General features: G+C 45.7%; 1 protein-coding gene across 1 annotated transcript in view; it reads left to right on the top strand.

Annotated features, from left to right (window-relative positions):
* The window catches only part of NBR1 (NBR1 autophagy cargo receptor), a 254,021-nt gene that overhangs the window by 174,646 nt on the left and 61,653 nt on the right, over positions 1 to 17,722 (top strand). Inside the window, exons 11-13 of the mRNA XM_089690227.1 lie at positions 2,940 to 3,099; positions 3,355 to 3,642; positions 3,798 to 3,929. Coding sequence (XP_089546353.1) covers positions 2,940 to 3,099; positions 3,355 to 3,642; positions 3,798 to 3,929 — 580 coding nt within the window. The remainder of the gene's footprint in view (positions 1 to 2,939; positions 3,100 to 3,354; positions 3,643 to 3,797; positions 3,930 to 17,722) is intronic.

Genomic DNA, 17,722 nt, shown 5'->3' with positions numbered 1-17,722 from the left:
TCTGACATAATTGTCAAAATCAACGGAGAATGATCTGATAGACCTCTAACCTCATACCTTAGATCAGTTATTAAGGGCAACATACTGTCATTCCCCAGTTCCAAATCTATCCTGGAGAGCGACAAATAGGTGCCTGAACAGCATGAAAACGTTTGATCCTTTGGATGATGTTCTCGCCAAATATCTCTCAACCCTGACTCCATTATCACCCTGTGTATTAGAGTGTAATTACTCTGTCCTGTTCTCCTTCCCGGTGGGAATTTATCCATCTGTACATCCATTACCATATTAAAATCCCATACCACCAAGATTAGTATATTTGGCTAATCCACTATAAATTCTAATATATGTTTAATTATGTCCATTTTAAATGGAGGGGGGGGGGCATACACATTCATCAGTATACATAATATACCTGCTACACAATACACAAATACATAGCATCCACTATTATCAATTTTTATCCGTTTACAAAAAAACTGCACTGATCTATGTATTAAAATACTCGTACCTCACTGAATGATATTGATGAGTGAACCCCTTCTTTTTTAATCTTGTTACTGTTTCCTTGACCAGGTGTGTTTCATGTAAACAAAGGACAGAGATCCCAATAGTGGAAACAGTCTTGAACATAGCAATTTTTTTTAGTTGGGTCTTCCAGCCCCCTCACGTTCCAAGAACAGATTGTCACTACTTTACCCATCAAACAAAACGAAGATCAAAGAAAAAAATATACTATTATAATTTACCACCTTTCTTCTCATTCCTGTGCTTACCAATTCCCATATAAGTGAACCACTTACTTTTACAAAATATTCTTTCTTTTGTGAGACCATATTTAGAATCCAACTTTTTCCCCTCCAACCTATTTTCTTCTCTTTCATTTTTAATGTGTCTGTGCTTACCTCTGACCACCCTCCCCTCAGCCAAAAAAAAGAAAGAAAGAAAAAAAACACCTCCAGGGGAATTGGAAGTGACCTTTAATTTCTACCTGTGTGAATAAAAATATTTTTTTTATCTCTACAAACCATGTGTCAATACCACACTACTTATGACTACTTATGACTCTCTAACTAATCCCTTAGCTCCACTCTGTTGCTCCTAAAAGAAGAAAAGAAAAAAAACCCTGTGTCTGTCCAATCATACTCATGTACTCTTCATTTATTCTATCAGTGACTATCTAGCTCTTTACTGGGCCTTTAAAGACTGCTCATTACTTTCCAACCAAGAGACGGCCACGATTGATGTCTCAAAAAAGTGAGCTACCCCTTTTGCCACAACTCTCAGTCATGCAGGGTACAATATAGCATATTGAACATTTAACTGCCCCAGGCGCCTCTTGATATCAACAAATTTCACTCTCTTTCTCTGTAACTCCACAAAGAAATCTGGAAAAAATGAGATTTTTACACCATTATACATTTTCTTTCATCTCTTTCTTTCCTCAATATTTTTTCTCTGTCCTTAAAACAAAAAAGTCTCCTGAGCACTGATCTTGGAGTCTCTCCTACTGGTAAAGCTCTTGAAGGAACCCTTATGTGCTCCTTCAATTGCAAACCAGGGGGAGAGTCCTTCTTTTCCAAAAATATTCTGTATCCATTTTCCCAGAAATTCTCTCATGTTGTTCCCTTCACTGCGTTCTGGCAAACCTATTACCCAAACGTTGTTTTTCTGCCAATGGTTCTCCAGGTCTTCCAAATTGCCACTTTGTCTGTCTACTTGACCCTTCAACAGTTCCAGCTGTTGTTTCATGGGTATTAACACATCCTTCACTTTGCTTACTCTGCTCTCTAACTCCGTAGTGTGCTACTGCACTTTTTGCAGGTCATGTTTAAACAACATCATCCCCTCTTTAATATAGTTCAGTGGTCAGTCATGTCAGACGAAGTAGCTTTACACTCATTCACTGCCTCCAATACTTCTCTCAATGATGGTTCCTCCATCACTGAGACTTCCAATATAAACTGATCCGGTATTCCTATTGTAGTTTGAGTGCCAGTCACTGATGCCAGTTTAGGCGAGCCACCATACAGATTAGGCGATGTTATTGGCGAAGATGACAGTCTAGCTTGTTGCACATTTCCAGTTTTATGCGCAAATTGTTCTAATTTCGCTGACACTTCTTTATTTCTATCTTTTACTGTGTGTTGTGCTTGTGTACCACCGGCCTCCTGAACCACTGGCGCTTCTCCCTTTTTTCCTTGTCATTTTCTCCTGTTTATGCACAGTTTAAGATGGTATACTGCTTCTCTTTTAACACTGCACAGCCCACCCTTCCAAGCAAATCAACATCACCTCTCCACTGGTCTTCAGTCTATCCGGCCTCTCCACTCCCTCCACCTCTGCCGGTCCACCGTTCTCTCATCTCCTCCCAGATGAAGTGACTGGGGCCCAAGAAAGCCGAGGCGAGTCTGTCCGTGGGATCCACGGAGCTGGTCTGGGGCCGACCTCGCCGCTAGTCCTTCTCCCACCATGCACCTGGTCAGTTACGAATCTCCGGACAGCAGGAGGTTTCCGCACGAAGAGGACCACTAAGACGGCCTGGGACCCCACGTGAACCAGCAACCACTCTCCCGCCTGCATCCGTCCTCGTCTCCAGGTCCCAGGCACCGCTCACACTTAGGCAGTCTCCGGCCACTCCACTGCAGACACAGCTGGTTAGGGATCAGGATAGAGGAGCCCAAGTGAGCTGTGTATGCCCGCTCACATCGGCGTTAGGCCACACCCCATTCATTCTCCCACATATTCCTTTTTGACTATTACTCTGATGGGCAGTCTCTGTTCACTAAGGATAGGGTTAAATGGGTGAGCCAGCTTTCACACTGCAAGGAAGTGTAGAAACTGGCATACTACATCAATCTTGGATTTTCTCAATATGCTGGAGGGGTCAGTTTACTATCTTTAAGGAACTGACCATTATTTTAATCTTAACTTTGTAGAATTCCCATGGAGCCTTGCACCCAATTCATCCCTACACTTAGTGCTGTGTTTGTGGATGAGAATTTACCTGATGGGACTCATCTACAGCCTGGAACCAGGTTCATCAAACACTGGAGGATGAGGAACACAGGGAATGTGAAATGGAACATGGATACAAAGGTAAAGTACTTTTTTTTCTCTCTTAATATTTTTGGAGGATACTGATGACATCACTTCCTGTATGAATTATTGCAGTCCCACAGATTCAGTTCCTGTGAGAATTATCGCAGTACCAGAAATTGCATTTTTTTCTGTGTTTTACTTTGCATCTTCTAAGACTGTTATTGTGGCTATTAGTGAATATGATGAGAAAACAATACCAAGGAATAACTTGTCAGTCAGGTACTTGCTCATTTGTGTTTCCTCCTTTTCCAGTTGAAGTTCATGTGGGGAAATCTGACATTAGCATCTTCATCCCGAAAAGATGCTCCTGTACCATCTCTGCTGCCTGGTCAAGTGGGTGTTCTGTCAGTGGAATTTGTTGCTCCAGCACTGGAGGGAACCTACACCTCACACTGGAGGCTTGCACATAAGAGTGAGCAGTTTGGACCTCGGATCTGGTGTAGCATTACAGTGGATTCACTTCCTTGTACTGACAACCTTGATGATCTGGAGAAAGAGATGTCTTCCATCAAGATCAGTAGCCAGAAAGACCAGGAAGAGGTGAGTGCTGGCAACACTTCATAAGATTGATACAATGGTGATCCTATATTTTATATCTCATGATTATTGGACTTTTATGCCAATATATTGTTTATACCAGTATTTATGAATTTGAATTGACACTTTGATCCTATAAAACTATTTGTAATGGGCAGGAGGAATATAGTGCTCCCCAGATCACTGGATGTCCAGTTAAGGAGTCAGTAACTACAACTTCAAGTCACTTGAGGAGCACAAACAGTGATAGAGAAATGTACATTCCTTCTGTGGATCTTCTCACTGCTCAGGTAAGCTTCATATTAGTTAAAGCGGTAAATAAATTAGCACATCTTCTTAATCTTCTATATAGTAACTAATTGGGGTCTACTATAGTTTTCCTATTACTTACATTTTTTCAATGCACATAATAAAACGCAGAGGTAAGGCATTTAAGAACACAGTATGTTTACTATATTGTCAAGATGGAACACTTTTAACTTCATGTAAATGAATTCTATGAGAAAAAAAAAAAGTTATATTATTGTCACAGATCAATAAATGTTAACATTGGACCTGCATTAGAGGAAAGGTAGGAGTATGCGGAGCAAAAAAAAAATTTCAATCGAGTTGAGGTCAGGACTCTGACTGGACCACTCCAGAAGGCGTATTCTGTGCTGTTGCAGCCATTGTTTTGTTGAATTACTTGTATGCTTTGGGTCATTGTCCTGTTGCATCACCCATCCTCTGCGGAGCTTCAGTTGGCGGACAGATGGTCGTACGTTTTCCTGCAAAATGTCTTGATAAACTCTGGAATTCATTTTCCCATCAATGACAACAATCCGTCCAGGCCCTGAGGCAGCAAAGCAGCCCCAAACCATGATGCTCCCTCCGCCATGTTTTACAGTGGGGATGAGGTTTTGATGTTGGTGTGCTGTGCCTTTTTTTCTCCACACATAGTGTTGTGTGTTCTTCCCAAACAACTCAATCTTGGTTTCATCTGTCCACAGTATATTTTGCCAGTAGTGCTGTGGAACATCCAGGTGCTCTTTTGCAAATTTTAAACGTGCTGCAATATTCTTTTTGGACAGCAATGGCTTCCTCCGTGGTGTCCTCCCCATGTACTCCATTCTTGTTTAATGTTTTCCTTATTGTAGATGTGTCAACAAAAATGTTAGCATGTGCCAGAGATTTCTGTAGGTCTTTAGCTGACACGCTGGGATTCTTCATTACCTCATGCAGCATTCTGCGCTGTGTTTTTGCAGTCATTTTTACAGGACAACCACGCCTAGGGAGAGTAGCAACAGTGCTAAACTTTCTCAATTTGTAGACATTCATTCTTGAAACCAGTAAACCCAAAACAAGTGTGTGTTTTTTAAGGGCAGGAAAGCTGTCAGCAAAATATCCAATATCATCACACTGATTGGAGTCAAGGTTGGCTCACTCCTGGCTCCAATTAGCTCTGGGAGAAGTCATTAAGCCAAGGCCTCACATACTTTTTCCTCCCTGCACTGTTAATGTTTACATGTTATGTGCAACTGAACCATGGCAACATCTAATGTTTGTGTAGTATTATGTTCAGCAGACTGTGTTCTTCTATTGTTGTGACTTAGATGACATTCAGAGCACATTTTATGCCCAATTCATGCAAAACTCCACATAATCCCAAGGGGTTCACATACTTTTTCTTGCAACTGTATATACCCTCAAATTAAATCTGAGAGTGTGCACTTTCATCCCATATCCATTATATAACTATAGCTTGAATATGTTTTGGTAAATACCTGAAAAAACTAAAATTGTGCCTGTGTCCAAAAATATATGCACCTAACTGTAATTGTATAAATTGTATAAAAGATATTATATGAAGGTGAGATTTACTGGTTTTATTGTTGGGTTTAAACGTTGCTTACCCCATTATATCCCTATATTGCAAACTAAGACAGGCATTAACGTGTTCTTTTTAGTTAAAGTAGAATTGCAGGGTAAACCAACTAATCTTAGAAATGCTCCCTCTCACCTCCTAATCCTTATGCTCACTAATCTGTGTAAGAAAGATGTATATACTTGCCTAGTTTAAATCTGCTACGGCCTGGTCATGTGATATCCCCTGTGTCCTCCAATGCTGGCTGCAGGGGAGAGAAGAGGGCACTCAACAATGGCCAGAATGCCTGGGAGCAGTGACATCACCCACAGTCTCCTCTGGCCAATCCGTTGTTGGTGCTCACTCCGGTCTGGTCTTGTGATCTGGTTTCCCTGTGTCAGCCAGAGGTGGTATGAAAATAGGTTAGTGTATACAAGTAATAATGCACATGTCACTGTAAAAATATAAATAAATATACCTTTTATGCCTCACTGAGAATCTTGGCACTTTTTATCTATGTATTCTTTTTCACACGTGAAGAGTAATTTCTTACCTCAAGTCTGATGCCGGGGTTATGTACAAAGCGCAAGGGTCAGGGATCTATTCTACATATAGTGCAGGGTGTGTTTTGTACAGAGTGTGGGGTCAGGAGTGTGTTGGGTACAGAGTATATAATGATCACATGATCGTAGTGCATGCTAGCAGTATACAAAACACAGTCAAATTCCAAAAAAGATCCCACTCATTTCTTGGTTAGTTTCTGTGGCTTTTCACCTATCAGTAGATGATTGTTATTATTATACAGTATTTATATAGCGCCAAAGGGTTTGCTCAGCGCTGTACAATAGCAAGGGGGACAGAACATGAGACAAGACAGAAACAATACAATACACGAGGGGTTCAAGGGCCCTGCTCTTTCGAGCTTACAATCTAGGAGGGAGGGGAAAGTGGTACAGGAGGAAATGGCTGTGGGGAATGAAGTGGTGAGAGGAGTGGAGGAGGTCAGCTGTTAGGTGAGGGTGGGGTAGACTTCCCTGAAGAGGTGGGTCTTCAGGGTGAGCCTGAAGGTGATGAGGGTAGGTGACAGTCTGATGGATTGGGGTAGGGAATTTCCGAGGATGGGGGAAGTCCTGGAGAAATCCTGCAATCGGGCGTGGGAGGAGGAGACCAGGGAGCTAGAGAGTAGGAGGTCCTGTGAGGAGCGAAGGGCACGGGTAGGGTAGTATTTAGGTATCAGGTCGGTAATGTAGTTTGGGGCGGCGTTGTGAATGGCTTTGTAGGTCAGGGTTAGCAGTTTGAATTTGATGCGCTGGGCAATCGGGAGCCAGTGAAGGGATTGGCAGAGGGGGGTGGCGGATGTGGAGCGGTTGGTGAGGTGGATGAGTCTCGCCGCTGAGTTCAGGATCGACTAGAGTGGGGATAGCGTTCGTTTGGGTAGGCCAGTGAGAAGGGAGTTGCAATAGTCCAGGCGTGAGATGATGAGGTAGTGTACGAGTTGTTTAGTAGTGTCTGGAGTGAGGAATGTACGTATCTTGGAGGTGGAGCCTGCATGATCTTGATAGCAATTGGACGTGGGGTAGGAAGGAGAGGTGTGAGTCCAGGGTGATACCCAGGACTTTGGCATGTGGGGTGGGAGTGATGGTGGCATTGTTAGTATTGATGGAAAGGATGGGGGGGAGCACGGGGTGGGGAGAAGACCAGGAGCTCTGTTTTGGACAGGATTACATAACTAAGCATTGCCTAGCTGACTTCAACAAGGCTACCCAGTCATGAATTACCATTTTTAAATAGCATATCTCCATGACAGCCTGATCACTCATTCTCTGATACATAATAACTTCTCATAACTGATGCAAATAATTATGCTTAGTAAGGAACTAATTGACAAATCTACAGTACATACATGATAAATTAATAAACTGGGGAAGGACTAATTACATAGTCTGGCTGAAAAAAGACAAAAGTCCATCCAGTTCAACCATAAAAAAAAAAGGTTATAATCCTATACCCACAGCTGATCCAGAGGAAGGCAAAAAAACCCAGAAAAGCATGAAGCAATCCACTGAGCTGACCAGAATCATCTCTTGAGGGAGTCTATTCCACATTTTCACAGCTCTCACTGTGAAGAAACCTTTCCATGTTTAGAGATTAAATTTCTTTTCCTCCAGACGTAAAGAGTGCCCTCTTGTCCTCTGTGATGACCTCAGGGTGAATAGCTCTACACCGAGTTCACTATATGAACCACTGATGTATTTATACATGTTGATCATATCCCCCCTTAATCTCCTCTTCTCAAGAGAGAATAAATTCAATTCCTCTAATCTTTCCTCATAGCTGATCTCCTACATGCCTCGTATCAGTTTGGTTGCCCTTCTCTGTACTTTCTCCAGTTTCCCAATGTTCTTTTTGTGAATTGGTGCCCAAAACTGAGGCAGCACAATGGTTAGCACTTCCGCCTGGCAGTACTAGGGTCGTTGGTTTTAATCCCAGCCACGGCACTACCTGCCTGGAGTTTGCATGTTCTCCCCGTGCCTGCGTGGGTTTCCTCTGGATAATCCGGTTTCCTCCCATACTCCAAAGACATGCTAGTAGGTTAATTGGATCCTGTCTAAATTGTCCCTAATATGTGTATTTATGAATGTAAATTAGGGACCTTAGATTGTACACCCCTTGAGGGTTAGGGACTGATGTGAATGTATAAAATATGTATGTGTAAAGCGCTGCGTAAATTGACGGCGCTATATAAGTACCTGAAATAAAAAAATAAAACTGAACTGCATATTCCAGATGAGGTTTTACTAATTTGTACAGGTGCAAAATTATATCTCTCTCTCTGGAGTCTATACCTCTTTTAATACAAGAGAGTATTTTGCTCGCTTTAGAAACCGCAGCTTGGCATTGCATGCCATTATTAAGCTTGTGATCTACCAGAACCATTGATTCCCCCAGTTGTACTCCCCCTAGTATGTATGATGCATGCATACTCTTAGCCCCCAAGTGCATAACCTTACATTTATCAACATTAAACCTCATTTGCCACATAGTTGCCCAATTAAACAGTGCATTGAGGTCGGCTTGTAAATTGATGACATCCTGTAAGGATGTTATTCCACTGCACAGCTTGCTGTCATCTGCAAAGACTGAAATGGGATTTTTAATCCCAGACCCTATATCGTTTATAAATATATTAAAAAGTAAGGGTCCCAACACTGAACCCTGGGGTACACCAATGACAACCCTAGACCATTCAAAGTATGAATCATTAACCACTACTCTTTGAATATGATCTTTTAGCCAGTTTTCCATCCATTTACATATGGATTTTTCCAAGCCTGTAGACTTTACCTTACACATTAGCCGTGTGAGGGGGAACTGTGTCAAACACTTCTGCAAAATCCAAGTATACTACGCCCGCTGCCACCCCTCTGTCCAAGGTTTTGCTCACCCCCTCATAAAAAGAAATCAGATTTGTTTGGCAACTTCTGTCTTTCATGAATCCATGCTGTCTGTTGCTTTAAAATATATTTTTCCAGCAAGAACTCATCTATGTGGTCTTTTATTAAACTCATCAGTATCTTCCCAACTATAGAAGCTAAGCTAACAGGTCTATAATTACTTGGTAAAATTTTTCACCCCTTTTAAATATTGGCACCACATTGGCCTTACGCCAATCCAGTGGTACTATGCCAGTCATTAAAAAGTCCCTAAAAATTAGAAACAATGGCTTTGAAATGACAGAGCTCAATTCTTTAAGGACCCGTGGGTGTATGCCATCCGGTCCAGGTGCTTTATTCACCTTTATATTATTATTATTATTATACAGTTTATATAGCGCCAAAGGGTTTGCTCAGCGCTGTACATTAGAGTGGGGGGACAGTACACGAGACAATACAGTAACAATACAATACCCGAGGAGTTCAAGGGCCCTGCTCTTTCGAGCTTAAAATTTAGGAGGGAGGGAGTAGAGGTACAGGAGGAAGTGGCTGTGGGGGATGGAGTGGTAGGAGGAGTGGAGGAGAACGGCTGTTAGGTGTGGGTGGGGTAGACTTCCCTGAAGAGATGGGTTTTCAGGGTGCGCCTAAAGGTGAGGAGGGTAGGTGACAGTCTGATGGATTGGGGTATGGAGTTCCAGAGGATGGAGAAGTCTTGCAGTCGGGCGTGGGAGGAGGAGACCAGGGAGCTAGAGAGTAGGAGGTCTTGTGAGGAGCGAAGGGCACGGTAGTGTGGTATTTGGGTATCAGGTCAGTGAGGTAGTTTAGGGCAGCGTTATGAATAGCTTTGTATGTCAGAGTTAGTAATTTGAATTTGATGCGTTGGGCATTCGGGAGCCAGTGAAGGGATTGGCAGAGGGGGGTGGCAGAAGTGGAGCGTTGGTGAGGTGGATGAGTCTAGCCGCTGAGTTCAGGATAGTCTGGAGCGGGGATAGCATGTGCTTGGGTAGGCCAGTAAGAAGGGAGTTGCGGTAGTCCAGGCGTGAGATAATAAGGGAGTGTACGAGTTGTTTAGTGGTGTCTGGGGTGAGGAACATACGTATCTTGGAGATGTTGCGGCGGTGGAGCCTGCATGAATTTGATAGTGATTGGACATGAGGTTGGAAGGAAAGGTTTGAGTCCAGGGTGACACCCAGGACTTTGGCGTGTGGGGTGGGATTGATGGTGGCGTTGCTAGTCGTGATGGAGAGGATGGGGGGGAGGTGCGCGGGCTGGGGGGAAACTAGGAGCTCGCTTTTGGAAAGGTTTAACTTGAGGAAATTGAGCGACATCCAGTCTGATATGTCATTTAGGAGGTGGGCAATGCGGACGGACAGTGAGGGGTGGAGAGGTAAATTTGTGTGTCATCGGCATAGAGGTGATAGTTGAAGCCGTAGGAGTGTATCAGTTTGCCAAGGGAGGAGGTGTAGATGGAGAAGAGAAGGGGTCCGAGGACAGAGCCTTGGGGGACCCCAACAGAGAGGGGGAGAGAGGGGGAGGTGGCAGCGTTATAGGTAACGCTGAAGGAGCATTGGGATAGGTAAGAGGAGAACCAGGAGAGAGCAGAGTCCCTGATGCCAAGGGAGTGTAGTTTAGTAAGGAGGAGGGGGTGGTCAACTGTGTCGAAGGCCACGGAGAGGTCGAAGAGTAGGAGGACAGAGTGGTGGCCATTAGCTTTGGCGGTTAGCAGGTCGTTAGTGATTGTAAGTAGGGCGGTTTCAGTGGAGTGTAGGGGACGGAAGCCAGACTGTAGTGGATCAAGGAGGTTGTCAGTGAGGTGGGCGCTTAGGCGATTGTAGACTAAGCGCTCAAGGAGCTTGGAAGTAAATGGCAGCAGGGAGATGGGTCTAAGATTGTTCAGGTCAGTGGGGTCCACGGAGGCTTTTTTGAGTATGGGGGTGATGTGTGCGTGCTTTAGGGGGGAGGGGAATGCGCCAGTAGAAAGGGAGAGATTGAAGATGTGGTTGAGGGAGCTAATGATGGAGGAGGGGGGTGACCGGAGGAGTTGTGAGGGGATAGGGTCCAGGGGGCAAGTGGTGAGGCGGGCTTCAGTGAAGACCTTAGTGACCTCCTCAGTGGTAACAGGGCTGAAGGAGCGGAGTGTTGGGGAGGTTATAGTGTGCGGGACGTTAGGTGTGGTTGGGAGCAGTGTGGTTGCGAGGTCAGAGGAGGAGAGAGTTGAGGGGGTGATGGAGGGAGGGAGGCTAGGTGGAGAGGTAGATTGTGAATTGACAATGTCCTTATGGATTGCGTCAATCTTGTTTTGGAAATGATTGGCAATCTCGTGGGCGGTGAGTGAGGTACTGAGTGGAGGTGGGGGGGAGAGAGCAGGGAGTTGAAAGTGGAGAAGAGCCGGCGAGGATTGGAGGAGAGGGTGTTGATGAGGGTTATGAGGTAGGCTTGCTTGGCGGCATGGAGGGAGGAGGTGTAGGTGAGGAAGGCGGATTTGTAGAGGGAGAACGCTCGAAGAGATCTGGTTTTGCGCCATAATCGTTCCAGCGCGCAACTGCGTCGTTTGTATGGTCATTCTGCCAGGGTTGCAGCGGTCGGGGTCTGATGTTACGTGTGGTTAGGGGTGCCAGGGAGTCTAGGGCAGCTGACAGTGAGTCCTTGTACGCAGTAGTGGCCAAGTCAGGGCATGACAGTGGAAGGATACTGTCGTACAGATGGTCAGCTGCCGAGTGGAGAGGGGCCGGGGGTTCAGGTTGTAAGGTTACGGCTGGTGATGGTTTGACGCTTTGGGGGGGGAGTTAGAGGAGGGGGAGATGGAGAACGTGAGGAGGTGGTGGTCAGAGAGAGGGAAGGGGGTGTTAGTGAAGTTGTGGAGGGTACAGAGGTGGGAGAAAACTAGGTCCAGGGTGTTCTCATCAGTGTGGGTGGAGGACTGTGTGCACTGTGTGAGTGCAAAAGAGGAGGTTAGGAGGAGGAGTTGGGAAGTAGCCGGGTTGTTGACGTTGATGGGGATGTTGAAATCCCCGAGGATGATGGTCGGTAGCTCAGAGGAGAGGAAGAAGGGAACCAGGCGGCAAAGTCGTCCAAGAAGAGGGATACGGGTCCAGGAGGCTGATAGATTACTGCAATCCTCAGAGGGGTGGGAGAGAAGAGCTGGATGCAGTGAGCCTCGAAGGAGGAGAAGGATATGGAGGGGGGGTTAGGGAGGACCTGGAAGGTGCTCAGCGGTGACAGGAGCATGCCGACCCCACCACCTCTGCGACCACTCGGTCTGGGTGAGTGGGTCCAGATGAGGCCTCCATAGGTGAGTGCTGCAGGGGAGGGTGGAGTCAGTGGCTTGGATCCAGGTTTCGATGACCGCTAGGAGGTTGAGGGAGTGGGAGACAAAGAGGTCATGGATGGCGGTGAGCTTGTTGCAAACCGAACAGGCGTTCAGGAGTGCAACCGAGAGAGGAGGGGTGGATGTGGGGAGGAGGGGGACGGGTATAAGGTTGAGGGGGTTGCAGCGGCTGGCGGGAGCAGGAGGGTGCCTAGAGGGGAAGTGGGGGGCCAGGGTTCGGGGAGATGTCCCCGGCGGTAAGGAGAAGGGTGAGGAAGGTGGCATGGGAACGGGATGTGCAGGAGCGTGTGGATCTGTTAGTGGTGGCGTGTGGGTCGGCGGGAGAGTGGAGTATCAGGAGGAGGTGGTGAGAGCCGTAGTGGGGAGAAGGAAGAAGTTAGGGAGCAAAGTCAAGCTGTTTTGGGGGAGTAGAGGGAGGCGATTTTGGGAATGGAGGAGAGGAGTACGAGGAGGAGGAGTGCAGGTGACATGTTAGGGTGAGCGGAGTGCTGGTCAGATCGGGGGAGCTGAAAGGTTTCACATCAGGGCGTGATGATGCGGAGAGTCTGTCACGTCGTGGCGGAGTTCATCTGTGTCCATCTGTAGGAGGAGAGTGAGAGTGGTGGGCAGCTGGGTCAGCAGCTGCCTAGTTGCAGTCTGTGGATGCTGTAGGCCGGCGTCCGTGGGTGCTGTGGCATGGCGTCGGTGGGTACAGTGGCTCGGTGACTGGACGAGCTGAAGGGCGCGGTGTTTGGGGGTGTTGTAGGGCACGGCGTCTGGGGATGCTGACGGTTCAGTGTCGGAAGGTGTTGAAGGCTCCGCGACAGGAGGTGCTGAAGGCCCGGCGTCAGGAGGTGCCTCTCTAAATATTTTTGGATCATCTCAATTGTGAGCCAATGTGGATCATCTGGAGCTGTGTCAATACTATGCCCGTTATGGATAAGAGCTCCCCCATGCTCCTTTGTATATACAAAGCTGAAGAAGGTATTTAATAAATTTGCCTTCTCTTTGTCCCCAGTCACCCACTCTAGATTATTTTGTAAAGGGCCTACATGCTCAGTCCTGACCTTTTTACTATTAATAGATTTGAAGAATTTTTGGGGGTTGGTCCTACTATCTTTTGCAATCTGTCGTTCATTTTCAATTTTTGGGGTCTTTATTTCCTTTTTGCATATTCTGTTATATTCTTTGTAATGTTTAATGTGATTACCATCACACACACTCTGTCAGTACTAAAGGATAAAACTTGTATTCTATTTAAATTACCATAGGTAATCCCGTCAATCCCCCCCAAAATTTTAACACTTTTGAATCTTTTTATGATCTTTTTGTGATTTTTATAATCTGTATCAATATTATGTAGGTGTTTCTGCTATTTATTCCTCAAATGTCTGGTTGTGTGACCCAGATATCGTGGTGTAGAAGTAGGAAAAGCCCTGTTGCCACACACTTTGCCCGGCCTGAGTTGTTAGCGGGTAAAAGCAGTCTCAGCTTGATTCACTTAAGCCATGCCCCTAACTTGTTTCACCCCAGCCTCATGACTTTATCATGGAGGTCCAGTTATTGTGGGCTTCGTAGACCATCTAACATATACACTACATGTGTTGTATCCCATGATATAAAACTTTTTTTATTAGGTATATAATAAGGGTTTCTGTACTTTAGAATGTTAGTTTTATTTTTTAGCACTGATATTGAATAAGTTATAGTGGTTGTGTCGCCATGGAAATACACTGTTTAATAATTGTAATGCATGACTGGGCTGTATCCTTGATAAAGCCAGTTTTGACAAAACACATCATGCCATGTAAACTGATAAGGTGAGTCACCACGGGAACTATCCAAGAAACGAGTGGGATCTCAATTAAATTTGGATCTCAATTGGATTTGGATGTTTTTATGTTTGATTTGCACACATTGGGATCATGTGAATTGATATATGTGATGACTTTAAGCTATTATTACATTAAAGGATTTACACTATCAGAGATGTATTTAATATTTTGTATTTCAATGTTTTTTATTAATTTAAACAGTTTAACACAGGAGCAACAAATCACTCCCAGGCAGGGGCTATTAATTGCACATAAAAATTTAGAAAAACCAGTGCTCTAACACCAACAGAGCAAAAGGTGCGCCCACGCAGGGGCTATCAATGGCACTTAAATGACTAAACATTAGTATAACACCGATTAGTAACTCAAACTAAAGGCAGCTATCCACTGCCACACCAAAAACAAACAAAAAAAAGAAAAGGAAGGAGGAGTACAAAAAAAAAAAATAACAAAACCAAGAGCAGGGGTCCAAAAACGCCAATACTGAACAATATCATATCCCCAGACTAGCTGGGGGGAGCGTGGGAAAGGCATATTGCAACCACGGCTCCCATATTTTCAAGAATTTACGTTGGGAGTCGTTGCAGATACTCAACATCTGTTCATTGAGCATCATAATGGTCATACGGTCCTGCACTCCCTGAAGAGGGACAAACGGGCTCTTCCAGGCCTGAGCAATTGTTCTAGTGGCTGACAAAAACAAATAGGAAGCCAACTTCTGCTGATGAGCCAAGAGGCCCAGTATGGGACAATGATGCAAAGCATACCGAGCATCCCGGGGTATGGAGAGATGGAACAAGGTGAAAAGGAGGCCAAGCACACGAGACCAAAAACGAAATAGTCTTGTGCATGACCTTCTTAACATACACTTCCTCCCTTCACGCTGCCAAACAAGCTTACTGTCACCCTCATTAATACCCTCTCTTCGAGTCCTCATTGGCTCTTCTCTACCTTTAACTCTCTACTTTCTTCACGCCCAACGCCACCTAGCGATCACTCACTGCCCACGAGATTGCACACCACTTCCAAAACAAGATTGATGCAATTCGTAGTGACATAGCCACCACACAGACACCCACCCCACTTATCATTCCTCATACCATACCTCCCTCAACTCTTTCCTCCTTTGACCTCGTTACCACCTTAAGGAAGAGGTCCTTAAGGTCTTCTCAGAAGCCCGCCTCACCACCTGCCCCCTGGACCCTGTCCCCTCACAACTCCTTTGGTCACCCTCCTCTTCCATCCTGTGCTCCCTCACTCACATCTTCAATCTTTCCCTCTCTACAGGTGCCTTCCCCTCCCCTCTAAAGCACGCACACATCACTCCCATACTTAAAAAACCCTCCCTAGACCCCACCAACCTGAACAACCATCTCCTTGCTGCCATTTACCTCTAAACTCCTAGACAGCGTAGTCTACAATCGTCTGAGCTCCCACCTCACTGACAACAACCTTCTCGACCCTTTACAGTCTGGCTTTCGCCCTCTACACTCCACCGAAACTGCCCTACTAAAACTTTCTAATGACCTACTAACTTCAAAAACCAACGGCCATTTTCAATACTCCTACTACTCGATCTCTCTGTGGCTTTTGACACGGTTGACCATCCCCTCCTCAAAAAAAAAACTACACTCTTTTGGCCTCAGCGACTCCGCTCTCTCCTGGTTCTCCTCCTATCTATCGCAGTGCTCCTTCAGTGTTACCTATAACGCTGCCACCTCCTCCTCACTCCCTCTTTTTGTAGGGGTCCCTCAAGGTTCTGTCCTTGGACCCCTTCTCTTCTCCATCTACACCTGCTCCCTTGGTCACTTGATAAACTCCCATGGCTTCAATTATCATCTCTATACTGATGACACGCAAATCTATCTGTCTACCCCTCACCTCACCCCTTCAGTTTCCACCCGCATCGCTAGCCTACTAAGCGACATATCGGCTTGGATGTCACTCCACTTTCTCAAACTCAACCTTTCCAAAACTGAGCTCCTAGTATTCCCGCCTGCCTGCGCCACCCCCACTGACTTCACCATAAATATCGGTAAGACCATCCTAGTCCATCCCTTCACGCCAGGGTACTAGGTGTAATCCTAGACTCCCATCTGTCCTTCCAGCCCCAGATCCAATCGCTGACAAAATCATGTAGACTTCACCTCCGCAACATCTCCAAGATACAACCGTTCCTAACCCCGGAAACCACTAAGCAACTTATTCACTCCCTTGTCATATCACACCTCGACTACTGTAACTCCCCCCCAGTCTATCATGAACGCCGCTGCCAGACTCTTGCACCTCACGAACCATTCTCTATCCACCACCCCTCTCTGCCAATCTCTCCACTGGCTCTCATTTGCCCAACGGATAAAATTCAAAACACTAACAATGACATATAAAGCCATCCACAACACTGCTCCAATTTACATAACCGAACAACCGTACACTCCGCTCCTCGCAAGACCTCTTACTCTCTAGCTCCCTTATCTCCTCCTCCCATGCTCGTCCCCAAGACTTCTCCAGGGCGTCACCCATCCTCTGGAACTCCCTACCCCAATCTATCAGATTATTACCTACTCTACTTGCCTTTAGTCGATCACTGAAAACCTATCTCTTCAGGGAAGCCTATCCCGCCCTCTGCTAATTCTGGAATCCTCTACTCTTCCAACCACTCCATCCCCCACAGTTACTACCTACTGTACCATTCACCCCTCCCTCCTAGATTGTAAGCTCCAAGGAGCAGGGCCCTCAAATCCCTCTTGTATTGAACTGTATTGTTACTGTATTGTCTCCCACTATAATGTAAACCTCTGAGCAAACCGTTGGCGCTATATAAATCCTATATAATAATAATAATGACCACCAGATATGCAATACATCACCACGACGGCCACAACCCCAAAAGCATTGATCACTGCAGGCAGGGTTCACCTGGGCCAAACAAGCCGGAACCCAATACCGACAAAACAATACTTTGTATCCAGCGTGGTCGTATTAAATGAACATTTAGCTATAAGCGACCAGGCCCTATTCCAGTCCTCCAGATCCACGACTGCCTCCAGGTCGCGCTCCCACTGAACAACATATGAGAGAAGTATGCGTTGTGCGTCTGTTCAAAGCTGCATAAAGAAGGGAAATAAGGCCCGGAGCTCCCAGACACTGCTGGCAAACCAGTTCAAAGGCAGATTTCTGGTACAGGAAAGCAGAAGTGCCCCTCAGGGAGATCAGCCAATGCCGCAATTGAAAATAAGGAAAAAATTCTGCTGTGACTCCCGAAGAGAATTTTAGATAGGGAAGGACCCAGAAGTCAAAAAGTGTCGCACCTGCGAAAAACCATTGGCCACCCACCAAGAAAACACCCTTGGTTGATCTAAACCCGGTGGGAAGAGAGGGTTGTTAGTGATTGGGAGCAAAGGCAAGAAAAGTGACATCAGGCCACTGGAGTAATGTACCGAGTCCCACACATGTAGACCATGGAGCAAAATCGGACTCAGTGCCGTAGGGCGCAGGGCAGGGGGAAGCCATAGAAGCATCGACGTCGCAATAGGGGCACAATTAGGTAGTTCCAGCAGGACCCAGAGAGGAACGTCTGAAGAAGCGTGCAACATTGACAGCGGGGCAATCTGGCTCGCCTGATAATACTTAGTTACATTAGGCACCCCAAGACCACCCTTGA

Source organism: Staurois parvus, unplaced genomic scaffold (assembly GCF_062004578.1).
Source record: "Staurois parvus isolate SC_StPar_1 unplaced genomic scaffold, SC_StPar_1.0 ptg000524l, whole genome shotgun sequence".
NCBI classification, from domain to species: domain Eukaryota; kingdom Metazoa; phylum Chordata; class Amphibia; order Anura; family Ranidae; genus Staurois; species Staurois parvus.
Note: the sequence above shows the minus strand (reverse complement) of the source record. Positions and strands in the feature narration are given on the sequence as shown.